Source organism: Falco peregrinus, chromosome 4, assembly GCF_023634155.1.
Source record: "Falco peregrinus isolate bFalPer1 chromosome 4, bFalPer1.pri, whole genome shotgun sequence".
Lineage (NCBI taxonomy): Eukaryota > Metazoa > Chordata > Aves > Falconiformes > Falconidae > Falco > Falco peregrinus.
Genome location: NC_073724.1, coordinates 122445754 through 122473642, shown reverse-complemented (window position 1 = coordinate 122473642; position 27889 = coordinate 122445754). Strand labels below are relative to the sequence as shown.

Genomic DNA, 27889 nt, shown 5'->3' with positions numbered 1-27889 from the left:
TTTCGATTGCTGTTACATCAGGCCCTATATAAAATACCCACTTGATCCAACAGAATTCTCAGCTGCTTTGCTTTCTTATTTCAATATTAATTTTTATGGCAGGAAGAGAAGGAAAACTCCCCAACCCTGTGGAAATACATGGGAGTGGAAGAGCTGACAATTTACTGCACTGAGCCTTCAGACCTGCTATAAGCAGCGCAATGAAGTCTCAAAAACATTTCTTACTGGTTTTATACAACTTTATAGCAACTCATTTAGAGTTAATACTTGGCCTGCCACTGCTCTGAGGCAGGAGCCTGGTCAGGCAGCAGTTGTTGCCTGCGTCCCATTGCCTTAACCCCTCCAGCACTGGCATCTTCCCAGGGACCACAGGAGTCAGCAGATGCAGGAGAAGCACCAAGGTTGTTTCAAATGTCACAGTTTGGTTACTTTAAAGCTGCTTTTTTTTTTTCCTTTTTTTCCCCCTGACTAAAAGTCATTTTGTACATTTCATGAACTGATCAGCTGTCAACATTGCATTTTATTGAGCTTGAGGACAAATATTATCGGTGTCAATAAAATCCCGTCATTACAAAGCAATCCTTGCCCACAGGAGCAAGATGAGCTGAGATTTGGGTTGCCAGCAGCAGATTTCTGCTATTACCCCCCCTACGGAGGATGCGGGCATTCCTGCTAGAAAGCACAGGGCTGTTAAAATAACGCCTTTATTGGGAAAACTGCCCCTTTGTCAGACTTGGAGGGTGGACGGACTCCCAGGATGATTCAGCGTGAGGCTGCCCATGCCCCAGCACGAGACGCGTCTGTGCGTGCTGGAGTCTGGCAGTGGCTGCCCTGCAGGATGATGGACTGGGTGGCCAGCTGGGAGGACGACAGCACCTTTCACTGGTGTTTTATGCAGATCCTGCGCAAAGTGCTGCAAGCCCACACTGAGCCCGAGGAGCAGCCCGGCCGTAGCCCCCTTGCCCAGCCTAGCCTCTCCACAAGGCTCTCCATCCCTCTCACCACGACCCAAACATTACCTATTCCAGATGATCCCAAGAAAAGAAAGACCAGCGGGTGCTCCTCATCATACCAGCCATTTTCCTTCCTCCGAATAGCTGCATTGAAAAACAACGAAAACAAAGAGGGGGCGGGGGGTGTGGGGGAGGCATATAAATCAATGACACAAAAGCAAGTATAATTATCACTAAGTATACACTATGTTTTACTGCTCTCTACCCACTCAAAGTCCTTGCTACCATTAGTGCTATCTAATTTGATTAGCCAGCCAAGGCCCCAGAGACACCTAATCAGGTTAGCATGGATTTGGAAAGCTGCCCAGAGCAGATTTCGGATAAAGTTTTCCAGGATGTGCACTCAGTGTTGCCAGGGAGACGGCAGGGAGGGAGGGAGGGAGGGAGGGATGGATGGATGGATGGATGGATGGATGGATGGATGGATGGATGGATGGAGCAATGGGGGCTGGTGAGGGGAGGATGTGAGAGGCATGCCGCATTACCAGCTTGCAAGCACAATCTTTCTGTAAAAAAGCAGGTTTGAGAAGGTTTATGCATTATTTCTTGCACATGAATGAAAAGAGGGAGGTGACTGAAGGTCACAAAAGCTCTGAACTGGTGCAAGTCTAGAGGGACTGGGAAAGGAATACTGGTTCTCTCTCTTCCTCTTTGGACAGCAGTATCCAAGGACACCCTGGTTAAGATACCAATGGAAAATTTTACAAAAGGCAAGGAGGGTTTGAAAACCTAAACACACGATTACCTCCTAAACTCCTAGTCTGAACAGCACACCCCTTCTTCAGGACAGACAGTGATCTGCCTGGGGATGCCTCCTACCCCATGGGTGTCCACAGCCACCCAAGGTGTGATTCAGCCCCTCAACCCCACTGAACAGCCTCAGACTCTGTGACCATGTTCATCAAACCAGTAACATCACCATGCCAGGAACACCAAACTAGTAACATCACCTTATCTGGAAGATAAGGAATGGCTTTTGAGGCCAAGAGGATCAAACACAGTCACCTCCAGGCTGGATCTGGCCTGTGAAGCACAGAAGTGACTGCCCTGGTTCAGACCAAGCATCCGTTGCTGCTTGGCCTTTTGACTAAGTAAAGAATTCTTAGCATTGTAATACTAGATACCGCTGTGGTTGGACTGGACATGAAATCTGGTGGCTGGTTGACACCAGGAGATGGACTAGATGTTTCCTCCATCCACTGCGGGCATCAGCTTGGTGCAGCAATGCTCCAGGAGCGGTGGGTGAAGCAGCAACCACAGGAGGAGGCTCAGCGAAGACCAAGTCCCATCAGCGGGACTTGTCTCCCTGTATTGTGCTGTCCTCCAACTATCTTCAGCTCTGGGGATCTCCTGTGCCTGCTGTGGCGTGGATCCTCCATGGGTTTCACTTCCAAATACCTGTCCAACCTCCTCTGGAGTCCAAGCAAGTGCCACAAACCTTTGAGCGAAGCCTGTGCTGAGCACAGCCCCTGGAAAACAGACTCCCAGGGTGTTTGCACCCTGAAACATTTTGAAGTGACCACCAGTAAATATGAAATATGGGTGCAGGCTGGTAGGGTGGCTAATACACTTCAGTTCTGGCAGTAGCTAAAGGGGGCAGGGACAGGGGGAGGTATTTTGTGGGTTGTTCAGAATTTTGATCTGCAGGGGCTCCAGATCTCACCCCAATCTTGTATGGGATGAACTGAGCTCTTCTTTCAGGATGTTTGTAAGGATGCACATCAGAGGGACATGAGGACATGTAAGGAAAGCGTTACTGGGTTCTGTCTCCCAGCTTGTCTTAAACAGACTCCAGCAATGTCAGGGGAGTGGGCGCTGCCCAAGGGCACAGCTCTTCCCCGCTGAGACCCGAAGTGCTCATGGGGGATGGCAGCCCAGAATGCTGACTCTGCTTCCCCCAAACCAAACCTGAGCCCCAGGAATCCAAAATCATCTGAGTTCGCTCTGCTCCACCAGCCCTCTGGGTGCACCACCATGTGCTGGTTCCCACTGAGCACTGGGGACAGGGACGGGCTTGGACCGAGCTGGAGCCAGGAAGGGACCATGGGACATGAAATGCTCCAGACCACAGCTTTGTACAAATCTGCAGCTGGCTCTAGCAAAACGACATGGTGCAGGGCCCCAGAGCAGAGCACAGAGGTCACCAGATCACAGCCTGTACTCTGGGCTTTAACCACAGAGGCACTGCAATATACTGAATTTCCAGCTCCTAGTTCAGAGGGAGACAAGCTCACATCTCAGTCTTCCTGATTTATCTGCATTATTTAAACACAGCCTGTATTACAGCTCTTAAAAAGAGTTATTCTTGCCATATGGATTGGTGCATGCTGTAAAGCATTTTGTGAGATTTTGTAAGAAGTGACAAAACCCAGAACTGTACGGTGTTACAAGTGATGGGGAGGCTGTACCAAACGAGGTAGCTGCAAGTGTGCTCTTCCAGCAGTGCATGGCCAGACGTCAGCGAGACCAAATATGCGGCATGTTATGTCTGATAGAAGTAGGGACTGAAATGGGCAAGATGCCCAAGAATGATCACTTACATGATAGCAGATAGGTAGCAGAGGAAAACAGGAGCGTCAGAGGTAGAATGAAGAACAGAGGGGAATCACTGAAGAGATCCACAGTTTGACCGTGCTTTTAAAATAAAGCTCTTTAAACGCTGCTGCACAAGTGGCACTGCAAAGCTCTGTGTTTGCTGCCTTTCAGTGGTGTCCACAGCAAACACAGGACCAAAACCGCATCTCTCTTTGTGACTGCCATCCCCAAACTCACATCTCCTCTCTTTCTGACTGCTGTCACCAAAACACAGCCTGGGATCAAGCCTCTGTCCCTGTTCCTCAGCCCCAGACATGTAGCTGCCTGTGTCTCCCCAGAACGGGGCACCGGCTGACACTGTGGGGAGCTGTGGTGTTTTCTCTGTGCAGCTGGCAGGAGAGCATGACACTAACCTTTAAAATTGGGGAATTTAGAAATTCAACCTCAAAAAGAAAGTCAGTATGCAAAACCTGATGGGGTACAGGAAAACAAAAGATCCCTAAGAAAAGGCATCCCAGCTGTGGCACACGGAGGGGTCTTCCTGCAGGAACAGGGAGAGTAAACCAACACGGGAAATATTTAATACATATTTCCACTTTGCATGTAAAAAGAAGCCAAATATCGTAGCCTACAGCCTGAGAGTGTAATGGTGCCTCTGCCAGCAGGAGACATGGTGGGAAGATGTTAAATAGCAGCAGCTCAGATGAACTATCAGTGGTTGGATCATGCAGCTCACATGAATTTACCACAAAGCTCTTGGAGCTGCTCCTCTTGATAAGAAGACCTGCACGCGGCCAAGCTCCTCCGAGCTCACGTCTGCATTTGAGGACACCCACGTAGGGTGGACGCCGATAGATCTGGTGAGGATTAGGAAAACATGTGCAAAGCCTCGAGTGAGCCTGAAAACTGCATGAAAAAATCAATCTACTGAGGTTAACAACGAGAGGTTTGAGGATTGACTTGACCACAGTCATTAAGTATATCCACAAGAAAGCAGAGAACTCGCTTATCTAGCAGACAAAATTAACATGCTCCAGGGGATGGAGCTAGATGAATTCCAACTAGAAATAAGGCAGAACATTTTTTTTAATAATGAGGGTGATTAACCATTGCAGCAACTTACAAAGAGGAGTGTGACTGAGTCCCTAATCTCTGCAGAGTCTGCAGGAAAAGATGGGAGGTCTTCCTGCAAGGTGGTGGTAGCTCAGTCTGAAGGTGACGGTTTGCGTCACTGCGTAATGCTCAACCCAAACAGCCAAAAGAGCCCGATTTAACCTCAAAGTCCAGGGCACACCCACCCAGCAGAATGGGATTGGGCACAGGGGCTGTGAATTGAGTGGGAACTTGAGGACCGGCTGTTTTATGCCTGGATGCAATCGAGATGTATTACCCAGTCCCTTAGCCATGCTAATAAGTCCTGACTCCTGTCAAGGCTTAATTAGCTCAGGCATAGAGCCAGGCTGCAGGACTGGCCTGCGTCCGGCTCTGCCTCTCCCTGCTTGGGTTTCTCTGCTCAGCCCCACGGACCAGCCTGGGCTGTGGCTCTGGCCCCTCAGAGATCATGGGCAGAGCCCAGCGGGCACCCAGTCCTGCCCTCCAGCCACCCACAGGCCACATCACCCCACACAGCAGCCACTGCAGGAGGAGGGAGAGGAGGGAACGGCCCTGCCGCTGACACGGAGGTGCTGAGGAGGGTCTGGGCGAGCCCAGGCAGGCTGCAGCCATCCCAGCGCCAGCAGCCTCGCTGCATCCTGCTGTCCTGGTGCCCTTTATCACAGCAAACGTGAGGTCAAACACCCAGGGTTGATATATTTTATAAAAATTGACGGGGAATAACATAATGGCCAACAATTTCTGCAGCTATCTCAGCTAAGATAATAAAGGTAATAAACTTTTGCTTCAGGGCATGGAGTGACCACTTGCAGGGGTCAGCACGCTCAACGGTCCGAAGGCAGCGAGGTTAAGTGTGGTCTTTTTTCACTCCCCTCTGCAGCAGGATACCGGACTTTATGGGGAAATGCTCATCTCATCTCATAGCAACCCCAAGGATGTAGAGCACTCCACAAAAAAACTTCCACAAAGTTAGTGCTTGTCTGGGATCCCAGCTGGAAGGTGCTGCTTATCGTTAGTTAGTGGGTTACTTAGATCAACACAGTGATGAGATGTTAAAACCTTTTCTACAAACAGCCTTAAAGTGATGAGATATTCTAGCACACAGCCTAGCCTCAGCGCTCTTGAGCTTTGGAAAACCTGAAAATTTCTCAGTTTTGCATACTGACTTTCTTTTTGAGGTTGAATTCTCTGGAAAAAAACAGAGAGGGGCCACTGCACGCCCGGGTCTTGCATCCATGGCTGTAGGAGACTCTCCTAGGTTGGCCACCACACAGTTCAGCTGCAGCAAGAGGAACAAAGATGCCATCCTAGGACAGAGCAGGACACCAGTGCCAGTCTGAAGGATGAAAATGTCAGCTGGGAAAGCACTCAGGAGCACTCCTCTCCTTGGGATTTGTACCCAGAAAGTGGCTGCCAGCCATGCTGACCACTTTGTCAACAGCCACACAAGAAATCCGTGCCATGCATCTCGGAAAGCTGTCCCCTTCCTCCTGTAACTTTGGGGATGGCAGAAATAAATAAATAAAAGGAGGTAGGTCACACTGCTTTGCTGAAATTTCATTAAGACATTCAGACCCAATGTCCAAGCAAAGAGGCTCGTGATGCCTGGGCCTTCTTCTTTGGAGCCATTTCCAGCGTGGCTGCAGTGCTCTCACTTTATTTTGTACATCTGTAACAGCGTAACTGTAGCACTGTGTCTCTGAGAGGCCCTTCAGCTTGCTATTGAACTGATAAATTCACTGTATTACTTTACACAAATCAATACCCTAGCAGTTATCAGGGGTTGATGTGACCGAAATTGGTTTCAGCCAATTTGTGAGTGTAATAAATGTCCATTTATCAAATCAATTCATTCAGCGGTGCTTCTCAGACTGCCCGGGCTCAGGGTATCACAGGGTGATGTCTCCAGGTCCATACCCACTGTGGGATCGCTCTCCTCTGTCCAGGCTCTGCATCTATGGTCCAGGGTCTACCACATCCCCGAAGAACCACTCGTCCAGCCCCACTGTCGGTAGCTCTGGGATGTGGAAGAAGTTGAACCTCCAGCTGGAGCAAAGCTGCTTCCTTACAGAGTCTGACCTGACCTGCAGGCTACCTGCCTCCATTTCACAAGTACTGGACACGCTGAGACACAGGACTCAGAAAGGATCCACCTTGGCCAAAATAAAGCCAGTTTCCTTTGGGCCAGGGCAGGATGACATTCCTGCTCAACCCATTTTCCTTCAGCTTTGAAACACCAACTGATTTCAACATTGCGGCTGCTCAGTGTGTTTAAAATTTGTACCTTTATAATAAAAAAGTAGATTTTCTGCACTATATTCAACATCTCTGCACTAAAAAATAAACAACACTTTTTCTTCCTCCCTCCTTACCCACTTTCAGGAAGAGTTGTACCAGATTACCTCAGTCCAAAAGACTTAAAAAATCAGCATGGGAAAGTGGTGGTTTCAAACCCCCCACCTCTCAGCGACCATTGCTTGGCAAACAACATGTGGCTATAAAAGAGGTACTAGATCTCTGGCATAATCTTTAGGATACAAGATCACAAACAAAAAAACCCCAACGAACCAAAAACCTTTCAAAAAATGCCTCCTTCGGGAGGTGATATAACCTCAGACAGGAGACGCTTTCTGTTGCTCCCCAAGAAGCATGCACTGCTTCACCCTGGTGCCTCTGCAGCTTCAAGTGAAAAGCCAAATGAGACCTAACCAGATTTGGAATACAATCATTTATGAAAGTGCCCTGGAAACACAATGATAAGCCTTTTAGCTGTTCATTTGCATGAACCGGTTGTAGCATCCAGTGTGCCGTGAGTTTCTGGGATCACAGGAATACCTGCCTGTTTCTTTCTGACACATTACGAGATGGAATATTTAATTTGTATTTTGTTAAAAGGAAACAAACATCTATACCCACAGAGGGGAGAGCACCACTCAGCTGTGGCCGAGCTGCCTCCCACCACTGCCATCCTCAGTCGGAGCACTGGGAGGAATCCTGTGCCCTCGGAGATGCTCTGCTGGGATGGGTTAGTCATCACCCACCTTCTCCCAGTCCTACCATCATCCGTCCTGCTTCGTGTAGCTGAAAAGATAGCAGTAGGGCTCGGAAATGACAGGGAAGGGTTTTTTCCCTCTGCAGTAGAGATGTCAAGCTGTTGGTGCTGTGACTGCGGCAAGCTCCCTGCAAGCAGCCTGGCGGTCGCAGCCCCCATGCATCCCCACCACCCTGGAGCTGCACAGCAAACCCCAGAGCGCACATTCCCTTTGTATTCTTGGCTGAGCCCCTCTGGAGACTGTTTGGATCATGCACTGAGTGACGGATTAAATCAGATTATTCAATTAAGGCAGCAGTTATACATTAAACATATCAGCTAGGCTCGGTAAATCTCGAGACGTGGTGTGTGGCGAGTCTCCTAGCCAACAAACTGCATCGGTGAGCGCAAAACAGGAGGCACGTGGAGTTTACAAAGTGGCAGCAAAACCAACTGGGAATAAGTAACAAAAATAGAATCCTAGAATCATTTCGGTTGGAAAAGACCTTTAAGATCACCAAATCCAAGCATTTACTAGCACTGCCAAGCCCACCACTAAAATAGATAGGAAGTGCTTGAAAGAAAAAGTCACATCTCTAAATTCACCCTTCCTGAAAGAAAACCACAAAAATGGGGCAGAAGGGAAGCAGGGGAGGAGGGGACGGAGACTCTCCTGCTACCTTTTGGTCTGATATCCTGAGGCTGCTGGGGTATCAAGCACTTTCCCTATAATTCAATAAGAGAAACCTCCATAAAGGCAGCCACTTTAATGTGCAGAAACACCACCTGTGTCAGAAACAGGCACTACCCATTAATCAAAGCTTCCCAATTAGCCCGTGCTGCTGCCCCCAGGCACAGCCACTCTCCAAACACAGAGGGTGTCTGTTGTGTTTGCAGGGGGAGAGCTGGCTCTTTCCAGGGCTTCCAGATCACGCAGGACTCCTCTTTGTTAACTACAGCGCTATGGTTTGTGTATTTATGACAGCATGTTGCTCGCAGTTCTGCCCTGACTTCAGCCTGGTCTTACCTCGCTGCCCCATTTTCAGGCATTAACTGGGATGCACGGGTGGTTCAAGGAATTACTAACAGGATCCAGAGGCTTTCAGGCTTTGGACTGGCAAATCGAACCAAGTCTTGCCGAAGCCTTGATGTCCTTACAGTCTTTTAGTGCTCCCGAGTTTTGAGAGGCTGCACCAAGCTTGTGCCACCAAGGAAAACCACCTTGCACAAACCACCGGGACCCCTCTTCTCCTTTCCCTGTGGATGCTCTGGCTGGGGCTGGGTGCTCCATCACATGCAATGGACAGAGCCTGGCCAGTGCCTCCAGCATGAGACCAGGTGCAGTGCTCCTCAGGAGGGAAAGCGGGTGGCTGGAGCTTGCAGGGCTGCAGCTCCAGGCTCTGCATGGCCAGGCTGACACCCCAGGCTCACACTTTGCAGGGGTGGTATAAGCAAAGCGAGGTTTTCAGCCAGAGATAATAGCATTTACTAGGCTAACCGATACAGTCAGACATTGTCCTCCTCTGCTCCACAGATGCCCAACACCCTTTCGTCTCAAAGTGCCTAACTGATTAACATAACGAAGTTATGCTCGGAGCAACTGTCTGCACTCATCTGAAATTCGTGGTTTCTGTCTGGGCCTGTGTGCCTAAAAGCTGGTCTGTTTTTTTCCCCCAACTCCATCCTCTGGTCTGACAAAAAACATTGCCTTTTCCTCCAAACCTCTCTGCACGCTTGTACGGTTCCGTCACAGCCACAAGAGGCCAGGCTCCTCATTTATTCCCTGTGTTTTTGGGTCTTTTTTAAAACAGTGAAAAAATCTGAAGTGCAGGTAAAACAGCTGCAGAAAAAGGCACCAGCACCCTAATTTGGCAATGAAGGCCAAGGGCTTTCAGCAGACCCAGACAAGGAAACGCTAGTGAATGAAACACTCCAGGCTTGCACAATTTGCAATGGACTCACAGGCACCAGCCACCATGTGTTTCACCACATCTATAGCACAGACAACGACTGCGGCTTTTCAGGCAGAAAACACCACCAGCAGACTAGTAAAGGCAACATGCTTTAAAGTGCAGTCTCTTAAGGAGGTGCCTCATATGGCATTCCTCTATCCACAGTGGATACAGCAGGAGAAGATGGTGCCCCCATGGATCTGTAAGGGCTCATGGATACAACCAGGATCGTCGCAGGGACACGCTGCTGACAAAAGGGTTTACTTTAGTATTATCTTCAGTATTCACTGGTGGCACCTCCAGAAAGGTGGGGAGGGAAAGAGCTCAGGAGGCAAATAACCCTTCCGTTAGCTGTCATCCACCCCATCCTCCCCAAAGCCTGGCTATCTTACAACTAACCCCCACCAAACCTGAGAGCTCAGGATCGTAATCCCTGACCAAAGCGGGGCCAGGCTCCGAACTTCAACTGAAATCAGTCTGTGAGGCAAGAAGAGCTCTGTGCCATAAACTGCAGCTGCTTTGGCTGAGCAACTGTTTCCTCAGCAGCAAAACACTTACTTTGACCCAAGAACTAGAGGCCACAAGGCAGAACTATCAGGAGGCAGATTTAAAATGTACAATGTATTCCTTCACTAGCTATGCAACGACCTGCCAAAGGATGCTACAGAGGCCAGACGTTTACAGGCCATCCAAGGGAAACTTGGACAAATCCATGGAAGAAAAATCTCTTGAGAACTGCTACACACAAAGATGTAACTTCCGGCTCAGGGTACTCCTGGCTTGCAAACCAGGAGTTTGGACAACGATGGACACTGAGAGAGCAGAGTGGGGAAACACCACTCTGTATTCCACTTGCCACAGCTCCCTGTGCTCTGGTACCAGTCACAGGACACTGGCCTTTGATCTAACGTAGTACACATGGCCAGGAAAGTGTGGCTGAAGTACATGCTCATATTTCATGTGGAATGAAGCCCCAAATCTGTGAGGGATACAGGAAAATTCCCCAAAGATATTAGACCTGTAATTCCCCCCTCCAAGCAATTTCACAACACAGCCCATGTGTGAGGGGCTTCTGCACATGAATTTGTATGAAACTGCTCGTGAATTATTAATGAGTGATATTCTTAAGCCAAACGATCCTGTAAAAAGATAACTCGATGTTCAAGTGTCATCATGATCAGCCACTATGTTTAGCTGAGAGCTGCCTGTGTGCTCAAAAGTGGGCGGTGGGCATCTCAGTGACCAGCTTTGAGCTTCAAGCCATGACACTTAGCCTGAGGAGAGATCATCCCGAAGGAAAGTGCTTGTAGGCACCTCACTCTGGTGTCTGGGAGGAAAGCATCTGAGGGTCCTCTCTGCTGCTGTATGTGAAACAGCTCCTCTGGGGATGAAGAGCAAGTGTTCTTTCTCACAGCCAAGAAATGCCAGCTGGACCTCACCCCGAGTCCCCCACTGACTTCGGTGACCTGCTCCAAGGCAGCCTCAGATCAGGGCTTGAGGGAATGGCTTGTTTTCCATGTGGAGCAGAAGGTATGGAAGGGCAGAGCTGGTGGCATGTGAAGGGTCCTACCTGCTCCCACTGTTGCTATCGCGCTCTCCTGACCTATGATGTGCTCTTTTAGCCGCTGCTCCAGCGGAAACCTCCGGCGTTCCTCCACCTCTCTCCTGCGCTGCTCCTCCTGAAACTGTGAGAGGGAAGAAAATGTTGGGACCAGATGCTTTTTGGAACAACAACATGAGCATCGAGTAGGTACACAAGAGTTTTCCCCCTGCCAGCACTGCAAAGCCCTGCACGGGCATCCCTCTGACATGCAGACAGAGCACCGCTCCCTGGCACCAGGCAGGTGCAGCTCTGTCTGGAAGCACCAGCCCAAGCAAGAGGAAATTTCTGGATCTTCCAGAGCTGGAGGCTGAGGTAAGCAGGAAGGGAGAGAAGTGGGCAAGGTGCTGCACCGTGGGCAGCACTCAGGAACTGGCTTTGCATCTGATGGGAAACCCAGACACGGCACCGCTTCTGTAAGGGTGCCACAGAGGGAACACTGACACTGCTCAAATTTCCTCATGAGCTCTTAACCTGTTATGAGCTTGCTTATTTTGTAAAACCAAGCCTTGACTATTCTACTGATACTTGTTTTCCCACCCCCCATGCATCTCCTGTTTAAAGAGTTCCACCCACAGGGATGGAAGAGCATCGGTGTGTGCTGCTGTGTATGCTGGGGAAGCCAGACACCGCTGCTTTGCAGGTGAACCCACAGCACCATGCAGGACAGCACTGGAAAAAGCTCTTTACTGGGGACATTTGCTTGCCTTCACCTCCAGCTCACAAGGAAGCTGGACCTTTGAGAGCCAGTTACTTCTGCATTGCTTCCACCCGGAACGCTTCCTGGAGCTGAAGGCTGAGATAGTGCACAGGGCAGTTCACAGAGGCATCTGACACAAGCACACCTCCGAGATGCTCGGGGATGGGATACAGGCAGAATCTCAAAGTGGGACTAGGTGTTATAGTGCAGTGAGCTTCGAGAGGAGAGGACAAATCCAGCCCCTGCTCATCTTTAGAAAACGCTGCAAAACTTTCTGCTGAGCACCATTCCCCACCACAAGCAGAGGTTGGCCATCTCACCAGTGAAACCACTGCTCTGGAAACAACCATCCCAGAAAGCCAGCCCTAGCTAAGGACAGAGCATAAATTGCCCACAGGGTCTGCAGAGTGAATAATGACACACACACATAACTGGTCCCAACATTTAACCCACCTTCCTGAAGGGGAAACACCTCTAACAAAACAGAAAGTGGTTGCAGAAGCTGCAGCAGGATCCTGCTGCCAGAGCCGGAGTGGATAAAACCCCCCAGCCAGGCTGCCAGTGTTTCCTGGGCTAGCAGTGACTCTGACAGAAGTTTTTAAAAAAATAAATAGCAAACAATCCAATTTTGGCTGGTGCTATCAGTCTCGCGTGTAATGGAGAGATGCCATCAGCCCCGATGCCTCATACGGAGCAATAACTTCCCCGCGGATCCCAGCAGAATTGCACTGTGGGACAGACACCGGCGCGTCTGCGGTGATCCCCCCCCAGGCTCCATGTATGCCACGAGGCTCCAAGTGCTGCTCTTGCCATATATCTGTGTCTTTCTATATAACTCAATAAATCTTTTCTTCCTCTCTCCTTTTCTGACTTTCTCAAGGTGCAGAGAGCATGATCCTCGTGGTCAGGATACTGAACGATTCACGTGGGTTTACAGCAAGGTGGGAAGACGTGCGTGAAGGGCAGGAGGGGATGCCCCTCTTCTGCAATGCCCTCTCCCTCCCTCCTTGGAAAACCAGCACTGTAGAAATCCCTGGGTAGGAAGACAGTCGCTTTCATGGGTAAAAGACTGCACTGGGTACGGTGCTTTTCCCAAGCTGTCCCACTTTGTTTTCTGCTCCGGATCTGCTCTGGAGAGACCTGCCCTCCCAGAAGCCCTCAGCAGAGCGGCCGTGCCACCAGGCATCCTGCAGTCAGGTCACGCTGCTGGCCCGGAGCATCCCAAGCCACCACCACCTTGAGCAGGGGACACCAGAATGAGAAAAAATCCACTGAGAAAACCCCATTTTACTTCAGATTGGGATACAACCTGTGACAAAAAGCCCCACTAATCTTCAGCTTTACACAAGATGCAACCTTCCACTCCTTTCTCTTCCATTCCCCCTCCTCCATCCTCCTTCACAGGTACACATCCAGATTCTCCCACCTCCTCGCTGCTATCCTGACACCAGGGGCAGCTGGAGCAGCACATCTGGCCCAGGTTCTTGCCCCTGCCAGACATTTCTGCCAGAAGAGGCAGCTACAAAGAGTGCATCTGACTTCAGCCCTCAACATTGGTGGTGAGGAAACCAGCAGCAGGAGACAAGAATGCTCTTTCCTGTTCTGTGGTGTGAAACGGTCAGTGGGGACCGTGTCCTCACCCTCTGACAACCCGATGAAACCTGTACGGCACATCACTGGCACCTAAGCAGATTAGCGGACCACAGTGGTGTTATGTGCTTAGAAAGAAATGCAAGGAGATTTGGTACTCTGCTCTGGCATCAAAGGCAACTGAACTCCTGTGCTCATCTGGGTTAAGAGGTTAACCCGATGCGATGCCAAAAGCATGAGAGATGTTCTTTTTGAATAAGAGATTCTCTCTACCTGTGCTTTGGCAGACCTCACCTGGAGATAATAACAGCTGGCTGCCTATCTCGAAGATGGTCACAGCAATCGTGTTCGTCAGCTCTCGTTATTCGTTACCCAGCACGGCATCCCTCCCAAGCATGACTGCATTGACAGGAGAATATTCAGAGGAAAGAGGTTCACAAGCACAGCACCCGCAGCACCAAACCTCTGCGTACAACCTGCAGACGTGGAGGGGACAGTGTCTTCCACCTCACAGGAAAAGGAATTTAAAAGAATAAAGGAAAGCAGGATGATAAACTTCTGGTCAGCTGCAGATGAACTAAGCTATGAGAGCCTCTGGAGATCTGGAGAGTGGTTCTCCCATGGGAAGGGCAAACACCATCTGAAGTAATTTTTGGGAGTTTACAGAAAGCATGAAACCAGCTTCCACTGCAAGGCTGCGCTGCCCCAAACTCTGCGTATAGGGCTGCCTGTGCTTAACACACAGAATTGCTGCAAACAACCAAAAGAGACATTTTTCTCAAAAAATATGTTTACACCAACAACTTGAGGACATTCTGGATGGAAAAAGTAGGCTGTGCTTGAGCCACAGCTGGATGTTTGTTTTCTTTAAAAGGTCCAGCAAAGGCGATTCAGTAGGGTGAAGTGGGCACAAGCTTCAGGTCAGGGGCTCCTCACACCACTGCTTGCCAGAAGGGAGTCAGGGGAAAGGGCAACTGTGTGCTTGTCCTGGCTGAAATGCTCCTTAAAAATCCTTTGGCAGCCACTGACGGAGACTGGAGAGGCCACTACACGGATCTGACCGGGCCCAGTACATCGGGGGAAAGAGGAGTTGAATGGCAAAGAAAGACTTGTAAGAGCTGAGATAATCCTGGAGCTGCTTCCCTTCCAGTTCGATACAGAAGATGCTAGTTTCAAGGGCTACTCCCTTCCTTTTAGCCCTCAATCCATGACAGCTTATTTAAATTTCACCAGACCGTTTAGCAATGTGAACAAGCTCAAGAGTGCTAAACACCAGGCAAGTGTGGTCTAGCACAGGGAAAGCACGCACAGAATTTTTTCTTTTTTCAAAAAAAGAATAAAGAAAATCAAAATAAATTAAAAATACATATGAAAACTCCCTGTTATTCTGTCACAAGGATATGTAAATAAAATCTATGGGATGTGCCCATCCAGTAATAGTTCTGCCAATTCATTCTCTAGCAGTGATTAAAATGAGCAATAAATTCTCAAAGACTCTCGGTGGAATGCAGATACTGGGGTGGATGCAACCCCGGGAGCACCATATCCCCCCCAGCTGAATATTCATCACAAGCTGGCTTGACTGCCTTATGTTTTATATACAAGTACAATCATTTTCATCAGGAACATCTCTATAGATATATTTCCTTTCTCTCCTCCATCTATTAGTTAAGCATAAAAACCAAGGCAGCTTTTCAAACTGTTAGGGGCAGGTTTTCTTGCCAATGCTGGACTCCAGAGACCATTTACCCGGCAGATAATTCCCCCCCACTCCTTCTCGTAAAGATTTCAACTATTTTATTCTACACTTTTCTTCCTCAAAACTTGCTTGGAGAGCTGTCCAAGCTGTCCAGTGCTTCTGGCTAATGCAAGAAGCCGTCAGCTCTGCAGAGGAGTGCCACGGTCAGGGTCCACTTCGCTGTGATGGAGGAGGAACAGCCCAAGAGGAAAGACCACTGTCTCCCTGATGAGGACAGGGGTTTAACATTTGGGAACAGGGTTTGAACCCCTCCTTGAGCAATGATTTTCCTCGGTGAGCACAGACAGTACAGCAGTTTTGACTGCCTGGCAGGCTGAATTCATGGTAGTATCTACTAAGTGCAGTAATTGATGCAGTTTTAATTTACTTTCACCTACTTGTGGGCAAGTTCTTAATGTCAGGTTTCCACCATGCAAGTTCAAATTCCAAATTCCCAGTTCCAAACCTGTAGATGAAACTCTGAGGTGCACAATGTCAGAAGGCAAGTCTGCAACCATGAGCAAACCTGGCCTCCTCGTGCCTCGGTTTCCGCATTGGCATTCTGGTGGCACTGGTGCTCCCCCTCACTGGGCAGCAGGGGACTTTCCTGCCCTGGCAGACCTGAGATTCTTGGAGAGATGATGCTCAAGAGGCATCACTCATCACCGCTGTGACAACCTCTCCTACTGATTGATAATTAGTTGCTCCTACTTGAATAAGGCCTCATACCCAGGAATTTTAAATCCTTGACATCAGGCTGCAGATCCCTCGTTGTCTAATAACCTGCTGCTCTGTAAATCTGCTTTCTCCTGTGCGTTTTAGTGGAGGCACTATGGCAGATGCAGTTCTTTTCCCTCTTTAAAATACCTTATAGCAGCGACTCACGAATGGGACAGGGTGTGCTCCAAGCCCACTCAAGGGAGATCAAAAGGATGAGATGGGTGTTTCACAACCAAAGAGCAGAAACGGGCATCTTCTGCCTTAGACTGGTGCTCGTGAGTGCATGGATCCCAGGCCCACAACTGGACTCTCAGGACTTCTCAGACCTGGCTCTTTTACCAGGAATTCCAGAAAATACAGTAAAAACAACTCCCTGATGTGGGGTTACAGAACAGTATTACTGGTCCTGTGCAGGTCACTGTTGAGGAAGAAATATTAAGATGGGAGAGGAGGGCACTCAGCCATGGACACGGCTAAAATACTTCAGAAGCAGGGGTTTTATTCCTTATGCGTCATGTCTTTGATTTGTACAGACCTCTTTTGAAAAAGTGTGGAGATGGAGGTGTGCTAAGGTGCTCCTCCATCGCTTGCACCAGGTCTTCTTCAATAAAACTGTTCTTGTAGTGGGAAAGGAAACACAAAGCTACCTGAATCTCAGGCTCACCTTCGTCTCCGATGCTTTTAGCAGGTTCATGACCTCCCCTTCACGGGCATAATCCAGGGGTGTATGTCCCATCTCGTTCTTCTGCAGGGGGTTGGCACCTGATGGCAGGAAGAAATGAATAAGATCAGGCAATCAGAGTTCAGTCTTGGGGCAGAACGAGCAGGAAGCACATCTTGTGCCTCCTGTCCTAGCCGTGTCCCCTCCTAACCTTTGCTCCAAGGGGTATCTGGATCAGAAAGTGACAATGTACAACCAGCAGTTACATGCACGGGTGTCCAGGGAACAAGAAAAGGAATTGTCGCTGCTAACAATTGGCTTGGCAGGGAAGAGCTGCTGCGGGGGATGAGAGCACATGGTCACCAGAAGGAAATACAGCTTCACAAAAGCACTCGTGCCTGATCCTGTGGGAGCCACAGGGGACCATTACGGCTTCAATTGGACACACTACCCTTCCTCTGTTACTCCAAGCTGGAGCTGGAGATGGCTGTGGCCTACTGAACAGCTGCCCCCCTCAGCCACTCCTGTGGCTGAGGGGGGAAAATCACACTCTTCTTTAGAATTTAATTTAATAAAAATAGTCAACAAACCCCAAAGACCGAACTGGAGTGAATCAGATGGGCACCCTCACACAAACAAACTCACAGGGAGAGAGCTCCTCATCCTCCTTCCCCATCCCAGACATGCTGGATTGCAGAAGAACATGCATAGTCAAACTGGTCCCAGTTGCAGTGATAAGAAGTATACAGAGGGAATCCTGAATCAGGCAGTCTGACATCAGGAGAGAGGGGTACTGGGGAATAGCCAGTGATGCAAGCAAGGTCTCAGGACTAATCTCTGACTCTTGGCAGCTATGGAGAGATCTCTAAGGCAGAGAGACCCAGCATTAATGTTGGTGCACTCAGTGACTCCACAGCAGCTCGCTGTTACCAGGCAGACACCAAGGGTTACGAGGATGAACTTTAAAATCAGCCTCAAACCCCTCAAGCTGGTGCTTGAGCTGACCACCCCACCAGTTTCGAGGCTCCAGCAGTTATCGAGACTTGAGAAGCAGCCTGGCGAGGGAAAAGCCCGTCACTCTGCTCATTCACCTGTAAATGGTGGTGACAAGCTGCTGGGAAGGGGAGGTGACAGTGCCTGTGCATGACTGTGAAACACGGGAGCCTGGGCACTGCTAGAGCATCCCCGCTCTGCAAGGGGCTTGGCAAACATCTTCCATCCCTCTGGGAATAGGGGAGGCAAGCAGGTATGTTGGCATGCGCCAACCAGGCTGCAGCTTCTGCTTCTGCAACGCAGGAGAGCACAGAGCACCAGGAGTGCTCAATAAAAGCGAGCAGCAATCATAATATATGAAAGAAGTGAGAGGGCTCTCTGCAAGCAGGAGCCGGGGAGATTAGCCATTTCTAAGCATTGGCATCGGGGATCTATATTTGCTTACAGAATGAAAAATGTGCTCCATAAACATTCGACACAGAGTAATTTCTATTGCAAACCTTGTCATTGCAAATAAAGAATATGATCGAGACAGGTGAGATTATATACTGTCCAGGTTGGCCACTCAATATCTTTTAAAGAGACAGTGCTCCCCCGCCCCCCCCCCCCCCCGCCCCCCGCTCCTGAAACCCACCCCAGGTCTGCGCAGTGAGGAGGGAGGAAGTTTTCTGGCTTCTCCAAACGATGGCATCCTCGAGGCGAGGCCTGCTCTCATTTCAGATGAAGGTTGAGGGTTTGTTTGGCTTTGCCCTTCCCCTGGATCTATCAATAATGGCTATCCAATATTGGCCTAATCCCCCTGTTAATGGCTTTGACGACTTGACTAATTGCTGCAATAATTGATAGAACCCGACTCCTACAACTGGTCGATTCCAACCTCGAGTACCGGCAGCAATAAAATATTACACCGCAATAAATAACGGTGTCACTTTGCTCGCTAATAGAAGGTAAAAGTGGCGACCGGTTTGTCAGCGCCCTGGCCTGACCCCTTTCCCCATCCCCACCTCCTCCCCTGCCCTCTCCCACCACGGCAGCTGGCTGGAGCAGCGGCAGAGGGGACGCCAACCTTTGGAGACTTAATAGAAGGCAATTTGTCACCTCCCACTAGCTGTCTGTAGCTGGAGATCGACACCTGGGCAACACCTCGGGCTGTGCAAGTCCGTCACCTCCTCCCACACCTCCCTGCTCATATTAGGAGGCCCCGGCTTATAATATTTGATAAATAGCATGCTGGTTGACTCCCAGCATCCGTGCAGTGTCGTGCTGCTGGAGCAGCTGCATAAGGTCACTCATTGGGGAAATATGTTTCTGTCAGCGGTATCGAAAAAAGTTTAGTAGAGTGACAGGCCTCAATTTTTCAAATTTTATTAACTCCATCCTCTTAACAATTTGTCTTGAGTTCCTTCAGATTCTGGATAACTGTCAATAGCGCTCACGACGTGGTGGGTGCTGGTACCTGGGTCCTCCGCTGCTGTCAGAGAGGACATGGGGATGGCAGGAGGAGGGGGCAATGGCAGACCAGAGGAGGCAATGACAGGGGCTCGCACAGGGCTTGGAGGAGCATCCCAGAAATGATAAGCAGCCCTGGGACCCTGCCACAGCTCGGTGCTTGTTCTCCATCCTCCGCTGCAGTCTGTCCTGCAGAGGAGTGGAAATCTGGCTCGGGGCATGTAGCCACGTCTGTGCCTGCTGAAGCAAGAACAAGCCTCACACCTCGGACAGACAGAACAGGGCTCACAGTGGCATCGTTGACCCATATGGACACCCCAAGAGCTATGTTTCTCCAAAGACTGGACACAAAAAGGCTTGGGAAAGCCCTGGGCACTGAGACAAGGAAAGGAGTAAGTGTGAGGGCCTCATTTCATAGCACAACCAGATGCTGTGAAAGCTCCTGCTGCTCTTGGGTATCCTCAGAGGTAACCTCCAGCTGAGTGTTTGGATCCTGAGCCTTTCTTCTGCAGCCCACTCACCAGGGGCTGCTCTGGGGACAGGGGACACAGCTGCTATGCACTAGCATGAGAGTCCATGTCCTGGTGCCACTCCAAAGGTCCTATCTGCAAAAGAGCCAGGCAGAACTGGTGGCAGTATGGTAGACAAGACGCTAAAATGTTCAACATTTGGTTGTCTTCCATCATTTCTGTCCCAAAGAAATGATATTGGTGGCAACCATGCGCTTGGGAGAGTCTCCGGTGCAGAAGACAGCACAGCTTCAGTCAGGAAAGTCATGGGAAGCTGCTCTCCTCAGCATAAAGCCATCTCCAGTCTCCCAGAAGCAGAGCTGCTACCTTCAGATATAAGGTTGTGGACCAGGCACTGATTTTGCAAACATCTTACAGCAGCTGTCTAGTCATCACGCAGTCATTTCAGCAAGGGTTCCTCGAGGTCCCTCCAGTCATTCAGGTCCCCATCAGACCCTTCCCAGCAAGAAGTATGCCTAGCCCACCCTTGCCTGCAGTGCTGGCAGGGCTGCAGAGCCTACGCTGACATGTCAGCACGGACTGAGCCCTCCACAGGACCAAATCTGCTGCCTGGCCACAACACAAATCCAGGCTCAGCCCCAGCTTCGAGCCTCTGCCCCCAGAAGGGTCCGAGTGCACTCAGGCACGGGCAGGGATGGGTGCTGGCAGCAGGGCCCAGCCTGTCCTCAGCACAGCAAGGGGGACGGACAGCGCTCCGATCGCGGACATCCTGGGCACCTATCCCTGCTCTCCACAGCATCACGCAGGGTTCGTCACCCTGCCCTGCACCAAGGAGCACCCCAAGCGCTTTCAGCAGGCTAAGTGAGCACCCCTCCTGCCAAAGCCACTGCCTTCGATCTGTCACAGTCCTGCTTGCCCATTCTGTGCTCTAGCATGCTGTGGGGATTTGGGGACGACCCCTCTTTCTGCAGCAGATCACAGGACTCAATCCACAGTTTCCCATGGGGGAAAAAAACCCCAAACATAATTTTTCTGAAGAAGGAAACTAAATCCCAAAAAGAAGAGCCTGGAAATCCCCAAGCCCATGGTGGGTATGCTGCTGAGGATGCTGGAGATGGGCACACAGAGCGGCGACCACCCTGAACCAGGGAGGCTCTGAGCAGCAGACCAGCACTGGGACGAAAGACGCAGCTCCAGCATGCTAAATGCAATTTGCCACCACAGCTACACCTCTCCATGGCCCTGTTCAAACACCACCATAGTCTGGGATTCACCAAGAGGAAGCAGCTCAAACTACCTGCTGGGGATTACATGGTGTCATCAGCCATCAGCTTTGACAAGGAATGACATTATTATTGCTCCACATGGCTAGTTAAAGTAATATAAAAAGACTTTTGTCCTCCTGAGTCTTCTGTGATTGAATTAGCATGATCACCCTTTTTTTCCAGTAACGTAAACCTGTTTTTAAATCAATAAGACACATATTTCACAAGCAGCTTTTAACACACAACATTCATATGGAAGTAGCCACCCCAGCCTGTGATCTTACCACCTTTTTCCTGCCTTAATTTATTTATTTCAATAAATAGAAGTGACACATTAAAGGGTACTGCTCCACTTGCTGGCCAATGACCTTTAGCTCTTGCCAAAGACCTGCCCCTGCTAGTATATCCGATGTACCTTCCCAAGTGATTGAATTTCCATGAGAACATAGGCTCCCCAGGGAATATCCTCACATCTCATCAAGGGAAGACCAAGAGCAACATTTTCAAAGGTACCGGGTGGAAGTAAAAGCCGCCGGCACACTTGAGGCCAACACCCCTGATGATTTAGCATCCAGCCCTACGGCTCTTTTACTTGGTGGCATTTGCTAACCACCCTGGTTATGAGAGTATAGGAGATCAAACCATCTCGGTGTACTGATACACTGAGGCTAATTCCGCCTTTGGTGTCTCCAGTGAAAGCGTTATTCTCCATGGGAGTAAACGCTCAGCATACTTCAGGGCAACATACGGCTCAAAGACCTACTAATTCCTAAAGGGAGCTTATAAGAAAGATGGGGACAGACTTTTTAATATGGCCTGTAGTGATGGGACAGGGGGGAATGGCTTGAAGCTGAGAGAGGGGAGATTTAGGTTGGACATGAGGAAGAAACCCTTCCCCGTGAGGGCGGCGAGGCGCTGGCCCAGGCTGCCCAGAGCAGCTGTGGGTGCCCCATCCCTGGCAGGGCTCAAGGCCAGGCTGGACGGGGCTGGGAGCAGCCTGGGCTGGGGGGAGGGGGCCCTGCCCCTGGCGGGGGGTGGGCCTGGCTGGTCTTGAAGGTCCCTTCCAACCCAAACCCTTCTGTGATTCTACAGTTCTTCTGGGCCACACCTGGCCGTGCCATCTTGGCTGGTGATGTGGGCTTGAAGCTGAGGCTGTGGGTCAGCCCCCACCACAGCCAGCAGCTGCAGGCTCCCAGCCTCTGACTTCCCCCGTACCCCCACACAAGTCCACATCCTCACACGTGTAGTCCCTCTTTTAGGGAGCTACAAATGTAGCCGAGAAGGTAACTGCAGATATGCCACACTGAACAACGAGAATCACTTGTTAGTGATTTCTAATATCCTCATTAAAAATGGTAGTACTGTACAATGCAATGGTACCATAAACACTAACCACAAGGTGCAAAAAAGATTTAGAAAATGATTCCCAAGTGTACTGTTGTGCCTGAATCTGGTGAGATCACACTGTTTTTCAACACTTACTTCTACACAGTTCCTTGAATCCTTTCCTTCTGCCACCAAATGAAGCATCACTTTAATGAGAACCCAAATGAAAGAACTTCCTTTTAGCCTGATACCACTCTGCTCTCCTCTCCTAACCTGCAGAACTTTGCATCTGATGGCATTAAAAATACATTTTGTTCCATCTGACCAGGCTGGCAAATCACCCATCTCTTGAGGATTTGTTCTCAGTGTATTCACCTACTCATTACTATGACTGTGCATAGTTTTTAATAAATTTTAACACACAGACGACTGAGCAGAGATATGGTGCCTCAATACTCTGTTGAAAAAGTGATATAGGAAGGAAGGGTTCAGACTTAATTAAAACCTAGATGTTCTGGAGTAGAAAGAATCTACATGGAAAGGAGAGATCCTCTAAACCAGAAACATCCAGAGCTCCCGAGATGAAGATCAGATGCTGATCAAGGGCAGGTAAGAAGCAGCAAGGAGAGGTCCTCGTGGAGGTGCAGCTTAACCAGTGCTTGCAAACCTTGTGAACCAGCCTGGGAACAAATCTGTGCATCCTCCTGACAGATGGCAGTGGCAAAGTCTAGAACTAGGACGTGCAAGCTGGAGTGGAGGCACGAGAGGAGACTGATATCAGCAGGTAGGAAAGTATCAGCAGGATGCCTAAACGCCAGCATATAAACTCTATTGCAGTGAAGGAGCAAGTCCCACTAGTGGAGCAGTAACGTTGTGTATTAAAGACAGGAACCGAAAAGAAGGTAAGGAAGTTGATTGTATGAGCCAGTAACACAGAATTTGTAAAGAATGGAATGTCCTGAGTAGGGAAAATGCAGTACTTGGATCACACCTCTGAGAGATGAAGGACATCATAACACACTAAAAAAACCCACAGGGACTGCAAGGGTAAAAAGTACGCTACTAACAAATTGATAAATTGCTAAGAACCAGAGACTAAGGGCTGCTTCCTGAAGCAAGTAGTCAGGAAGCTCACAAGACAAGGAGCGAGCCTTCAGTCCTGGACAGAGGAAAATACTTTCTCCAAAATCTCAGCTCCTAAGCACCACACTCCTGCTTAACTTAATTACAAGCAAAATCCAACAGAGAATCGAGCTTGGTTCCAAAAGAGAATGGCAAAAACCTTGCTAGAGATAAAACGGCAGCCCAGCAGCAGCTAATTTTCAGAAACATGGATGTTAAAAACTAAAGAAGCTCATGCTACTTATTAAAGAGTCTTTATAATGAGGAAAGTTAGGATCTTAAGAATAAACCACCCCCCATCCTTCAAAGCTGGGCAGCTGCATCCAGATGAGGAAAACAGAGCAGAGCATTTGCTCTGTCAAGTTAAATGTAAAAAGCACAGCTCAAAAACAATTTAAAAGAAGCCCTTGCTTCAGGAATGAGAACTAGAACCTCTTTTTGGCCATATCAGAAGCTGGAAGTCAGCCTGAGGAGGCGTGTTTCCATCGGTGATCAAGATGAAGCAGGAGGGCTCAAGCTGATGCGAGGAATGGCTAACTGTGCTCTGCACCCGCCCTTACACAGCAAACCTCCCGCACCAACGTGGGACACGCCGCAGGAACTGCCTCCAGTTGAAGCATCAACAGAAACAGTTTTAAAATATTACTGTTAAGAAATTGCCAGGCACAGAGACTCTTCACTGAGGAGTTCAGAAGGAGCTCAAATACCAAATTATCCACCAGCGCTAACGAATCACAGCTTGTCACATCCACTACGGGACAACAGCGGAAGGCAGCCAATGTGACACCAATCTGTGAAAAACACTTACACATGGAAACACAGCAGCAGACGCGTGGGGAAAACACATAAGAGGAAAAGTCAGCACAATTTCTTTGGTAGAAGGCCTTGCCTTCCTGAGCTGGGGGGCCGTGCCTGCCATCACTGGTCAGGTGGCAACTGGATCTGCTCTGTGCAGATGCACCTTTGATGTCCAAGAACCTTGGAGTTCCTCACCTAAGAAGCAAGCTGTTACAAGAAAAAGGCTCCACATGGATAAATAATGAGTTAAGCACTGAAAACAAAGGATTTAAAGGAGAGCAAAACTTAAAGGTCAGTGTCCACAGGGGAAGAAAGTTGTCCAAGGGATTTCTGCTGATGCCTGTGTGGTCAGACCATCTGTGAGTGACTGGAGTGAGAGCCAATACTGACATGAAAAAGATGACTACCAATACTGATTTATTCAAAGCCATTTAAGAGTGATGAGCTGGCAAGCAAAACCCAACTCAGATAATAAACGTAAACCCATGCACACATGGAAAAATCAATCTGAATTACATACAAGCAGTGACAGGCACTGAGCCACCCTTCACTGGGGAAGTGAGCACAAGGTGTCCAAGCTGCCGCGAACAGTTCTATGAACACATTAACTTCATACTGAATCAAAGCAGGAATTAGTTCAGAAAGAAGAAAGCACCAGACATTTGTCCAAGTTTTCCTCCTATGCCCTGTTCCTGGCTGCTCTCAGAAGAGGTGCAGGGATGTGGTCAGATGCGCTGTGCTCCCAGCCGTGCCAAGTCCCGCATCGCCACATCGTTAGGCACCAGCAGTAAGCGATGTGCCTGGAGGAGCTTGCTCTGCAGATGAGCACGATAAAGGATGGAAGAAAGAGAGGAACATCTAGAACAGCGAGCCACTGGCAGGGCCGAGAAGCATGCCAGATCTCCTGAAACTCAGCCCAGCACTTATTTATTCAGACATGTCATGTCCTGATGGTGTTTTGTTGTTCTCAGCACCACAAAATGCAGCATTACATGCCGCAAGGAAGGAACTGCAGAACACTTTTAAACTCAGAACAAGCCCTTCAGTTACTCATCTCTTTTATGCCGTTCAGTGCTGGGCCACAGGCTGTTGTTCTTCTTTATGGGTAGACTCTTGCCCATAGATTTTTCACCTCAGTATAAAATTACAAAATACAACAAAATGACCAAATTTGCTTTCAGTGACCCCAGTAGAACTCTGGAAAATAAAGAGCTGTGCAGAGGTATGCCCAGTGCACAGGTAGAATCCCTACTAGAACGTCTCCTCCAGAAAAGTAACAGTAGAGGACTGCATTTCCCTTTGAATGCATAAAACAGTCCACATGTGTGCCAAATGGGAAGGTTGCAACAGAAGAAAGAGAAAACGTGAATTAATGTGTTAAAGATGAATACGTTATTTTGGATTTGCCTTCTGAGAGCTCCAGTGGAGGGGCATGCCCTCCAGCAGTGCTTCTTTGCTTCTTTGAGCAAGGCTACTGCTACTGGTGCACCCCAGTGCAGCACAGCATGGCATGGCACGGCAGCCTCCCTCCTGCAGCTCTGTGGACCACCATGGTAGCTGCTGGTCCTCTGTGCCTGACACACAGCACTGCATGTACCGCTTGGATGCAGACCTCACGACAAGGATGAAGAAGGGGAGCCAGGTTTGCAGGTTCTTGCACTCCCTGCACAAGACTCAACATTATCTGAGGGAAAAAAAGCTTCCTTCAAGATGTTATGAGTATTAGTGAAGTCTTAACCTCAAACTGCTTTCAACCTGCACAGGTGGTTAAATTCATACTGCTTTCAAATAGAATCTTCTCCAGCAATACACAGGAAGGCCCAGAGCATGGAAAGGCTTGGGCAATCTGGAATCTGTATTTTGGGCTCAGAAAAACCTTTTTTCTTTGCCACATCTTTTAAAATAAGCTGACCTACCTGCTCCTTTCAGTCTTGCTTTATTGTAATGCAAGTTGTTTTATGCCTACTCGATGCCTGGGCATGAACACAATCTGCCTTATTCTTGTTTGTAACGTAACAGTATGAGAAGGGAAGCTAAAGAATCATCTCTCTATATATCTACACGTGTGCAGAGCTATTAAATTAATGACAAACATTATGTCACTGTAGAGTTTCGTACCCAGAAACACTTAAGAGAGGGATCTATTTGCTCCCCTGCCCTATGGGGAAACTATTCTTAAGCACTCCGACACGGACATAAATGTGCTTGCACTTATACGCTTATTGCTCTCGCCACGGTGGGATGTTAGACACTTCAGTGCTGTGATATGATTGGTTTCTAAATCCCAGTCTCACAGGATTTTAATTACTGGTCTGGCACGGATGGGAGTAGAACTTGCTGCTGTCGGATGGAGGGGGTCGATACGCTGGCCCAGAACATATTGAGCCATGGTGCTTGCAGACTCTATTGCACTATTTAATCATCTTTTGCAAAATTTACAGTGCAACAGAAGGAATCAATACTGAATTTATCACATTCCCTTGTAAATATGAGCATGGAGAGGGAGAGAGGATTTCAGGCACTCTTGCACCACAGCTGGCCTGGGATAGATGTGTTATAGGAGGTGCCAGACCTGGAGCAAACCTCCAGGACAGAGCACCTGGGGGCAGCTACCACACCTGTGACTCCCCAAAAACACCGACCCTGACACCCCACTGGTGCTTCGGGGGTACGAGAGGGCTCCGTGTCCTCTGAGGCGCTGGCAGAAGCTCAGGGGAGGACTCAGCCATGCTCCCTCCGGCACTGTGGTCAGGGCAATGAGCGATCTGCCAGCACACGGCTCTGCGGGAGCAGGGATGTTCTCCTGGCATAAGCACTTACATGCATGCCTGCAGGATTCCGGACAGTAGAGTTATTATTTCACACTGGCCTGGTTTTGCTCACGAGGACTGAGTTACAGCCTTGTTCTTCAGAAGACAAACAGTTCCTAACTCTAGCTAATGTCAGGCAAAAAAAACACCAGTGAGGACAGAGCAGCCTGTGGTTTTCATTTCCCCAAACTGAGTTGCAACAACACTGGCTTTCAAGACAAACACACACATTCTCCCAGTGCCCTGCAGACATGCTGTGCATTTATAGTGGGTGCCAGGGTCCAAAGGGACTCCTGGCTCCTGTGCTGCTCTGTCCCATCAGCTGGCACTGCCATACCTGCGCTGCTGGTCCTTCCAAAGCCCTGGCTGATGACAAAGCACTGAGGAAAAGCCAGCAGAGATCCAAGGGTGAGGCAGGGAAAGCTGCCAAAGTAGCTCTAGAATAAATGAAGTGATTTTTGAAAGGAACTGGCTCATGTGGGAACTTTTCAAATGTACCATCTACTGTCTTGAGCCCCGGGGCAGTGCTTTTCAACCTGATAGATCTCCAGGGCTCAATAGAGAATGAAGGAAGGCAAAAAAATTGAGTAGGTTTAAACTCACTGTACAGTGGCACCTCAACCACGGCTGAAAATTTCTGGGGAACCATCCATTAGAAAAGACATCCTGTTCCAAGACCATCAACCTAGCAGGCCTACGGCACCTTGACTTCCTCAGTTCCTCCTGTAGTTTTCCCAATTTTGCTCTTGCTTACACTGCTAACTCCACTGAGTGCAGTGAAACATCACCTTCTCAGGATGTGATCAGGCCCAAGGTATCTCCTCTTTGTCACCACTTGCTGGCTCCTGGGGATCTGGGAGACACAGTTGTCCAGTGATGTCCTTCACCCTCTCTCCCTATAAGAACGGAGCCCTTGCCATCTGGGATGAAACTGAAAACACTCCAAGACACATTATACAGAATTCAAACACAAGAAAGCCAGGTATACTTACAACCTGATTTT

The 27889-nt window shown here is 49.2% G+C and overlaps 1 protein-coding gene across 1 annotated transcript in view; it reads right to left on the bottom strand.

Annotated features, from left to right (window-relative positions):
* CLPB (ClpB family mitochondrial disaggregase) overlaps positions 1–27889 on the bottom strand; it is a 92355-nt gene that overhangs the window by 16545 nt on the left and 47921 nt on the right. The window contains exons 6-8 of the mRNA XM_013305133.3: positions 16657–16754; positions 11215–11329; positions 1020–1097 (exon numbers count right to left, since the gene is read on the bottom strand). Coding sequence (XP_013160587.2) covers positions 1020–1097; positions 11215–11329; positions 16657–16754 — 291 coding nt within the window. The remainder of the gene's footprint in view (positions 1–1019; positions 1098–11214; positions 11330–16656; positions 16755–27889) is intronic.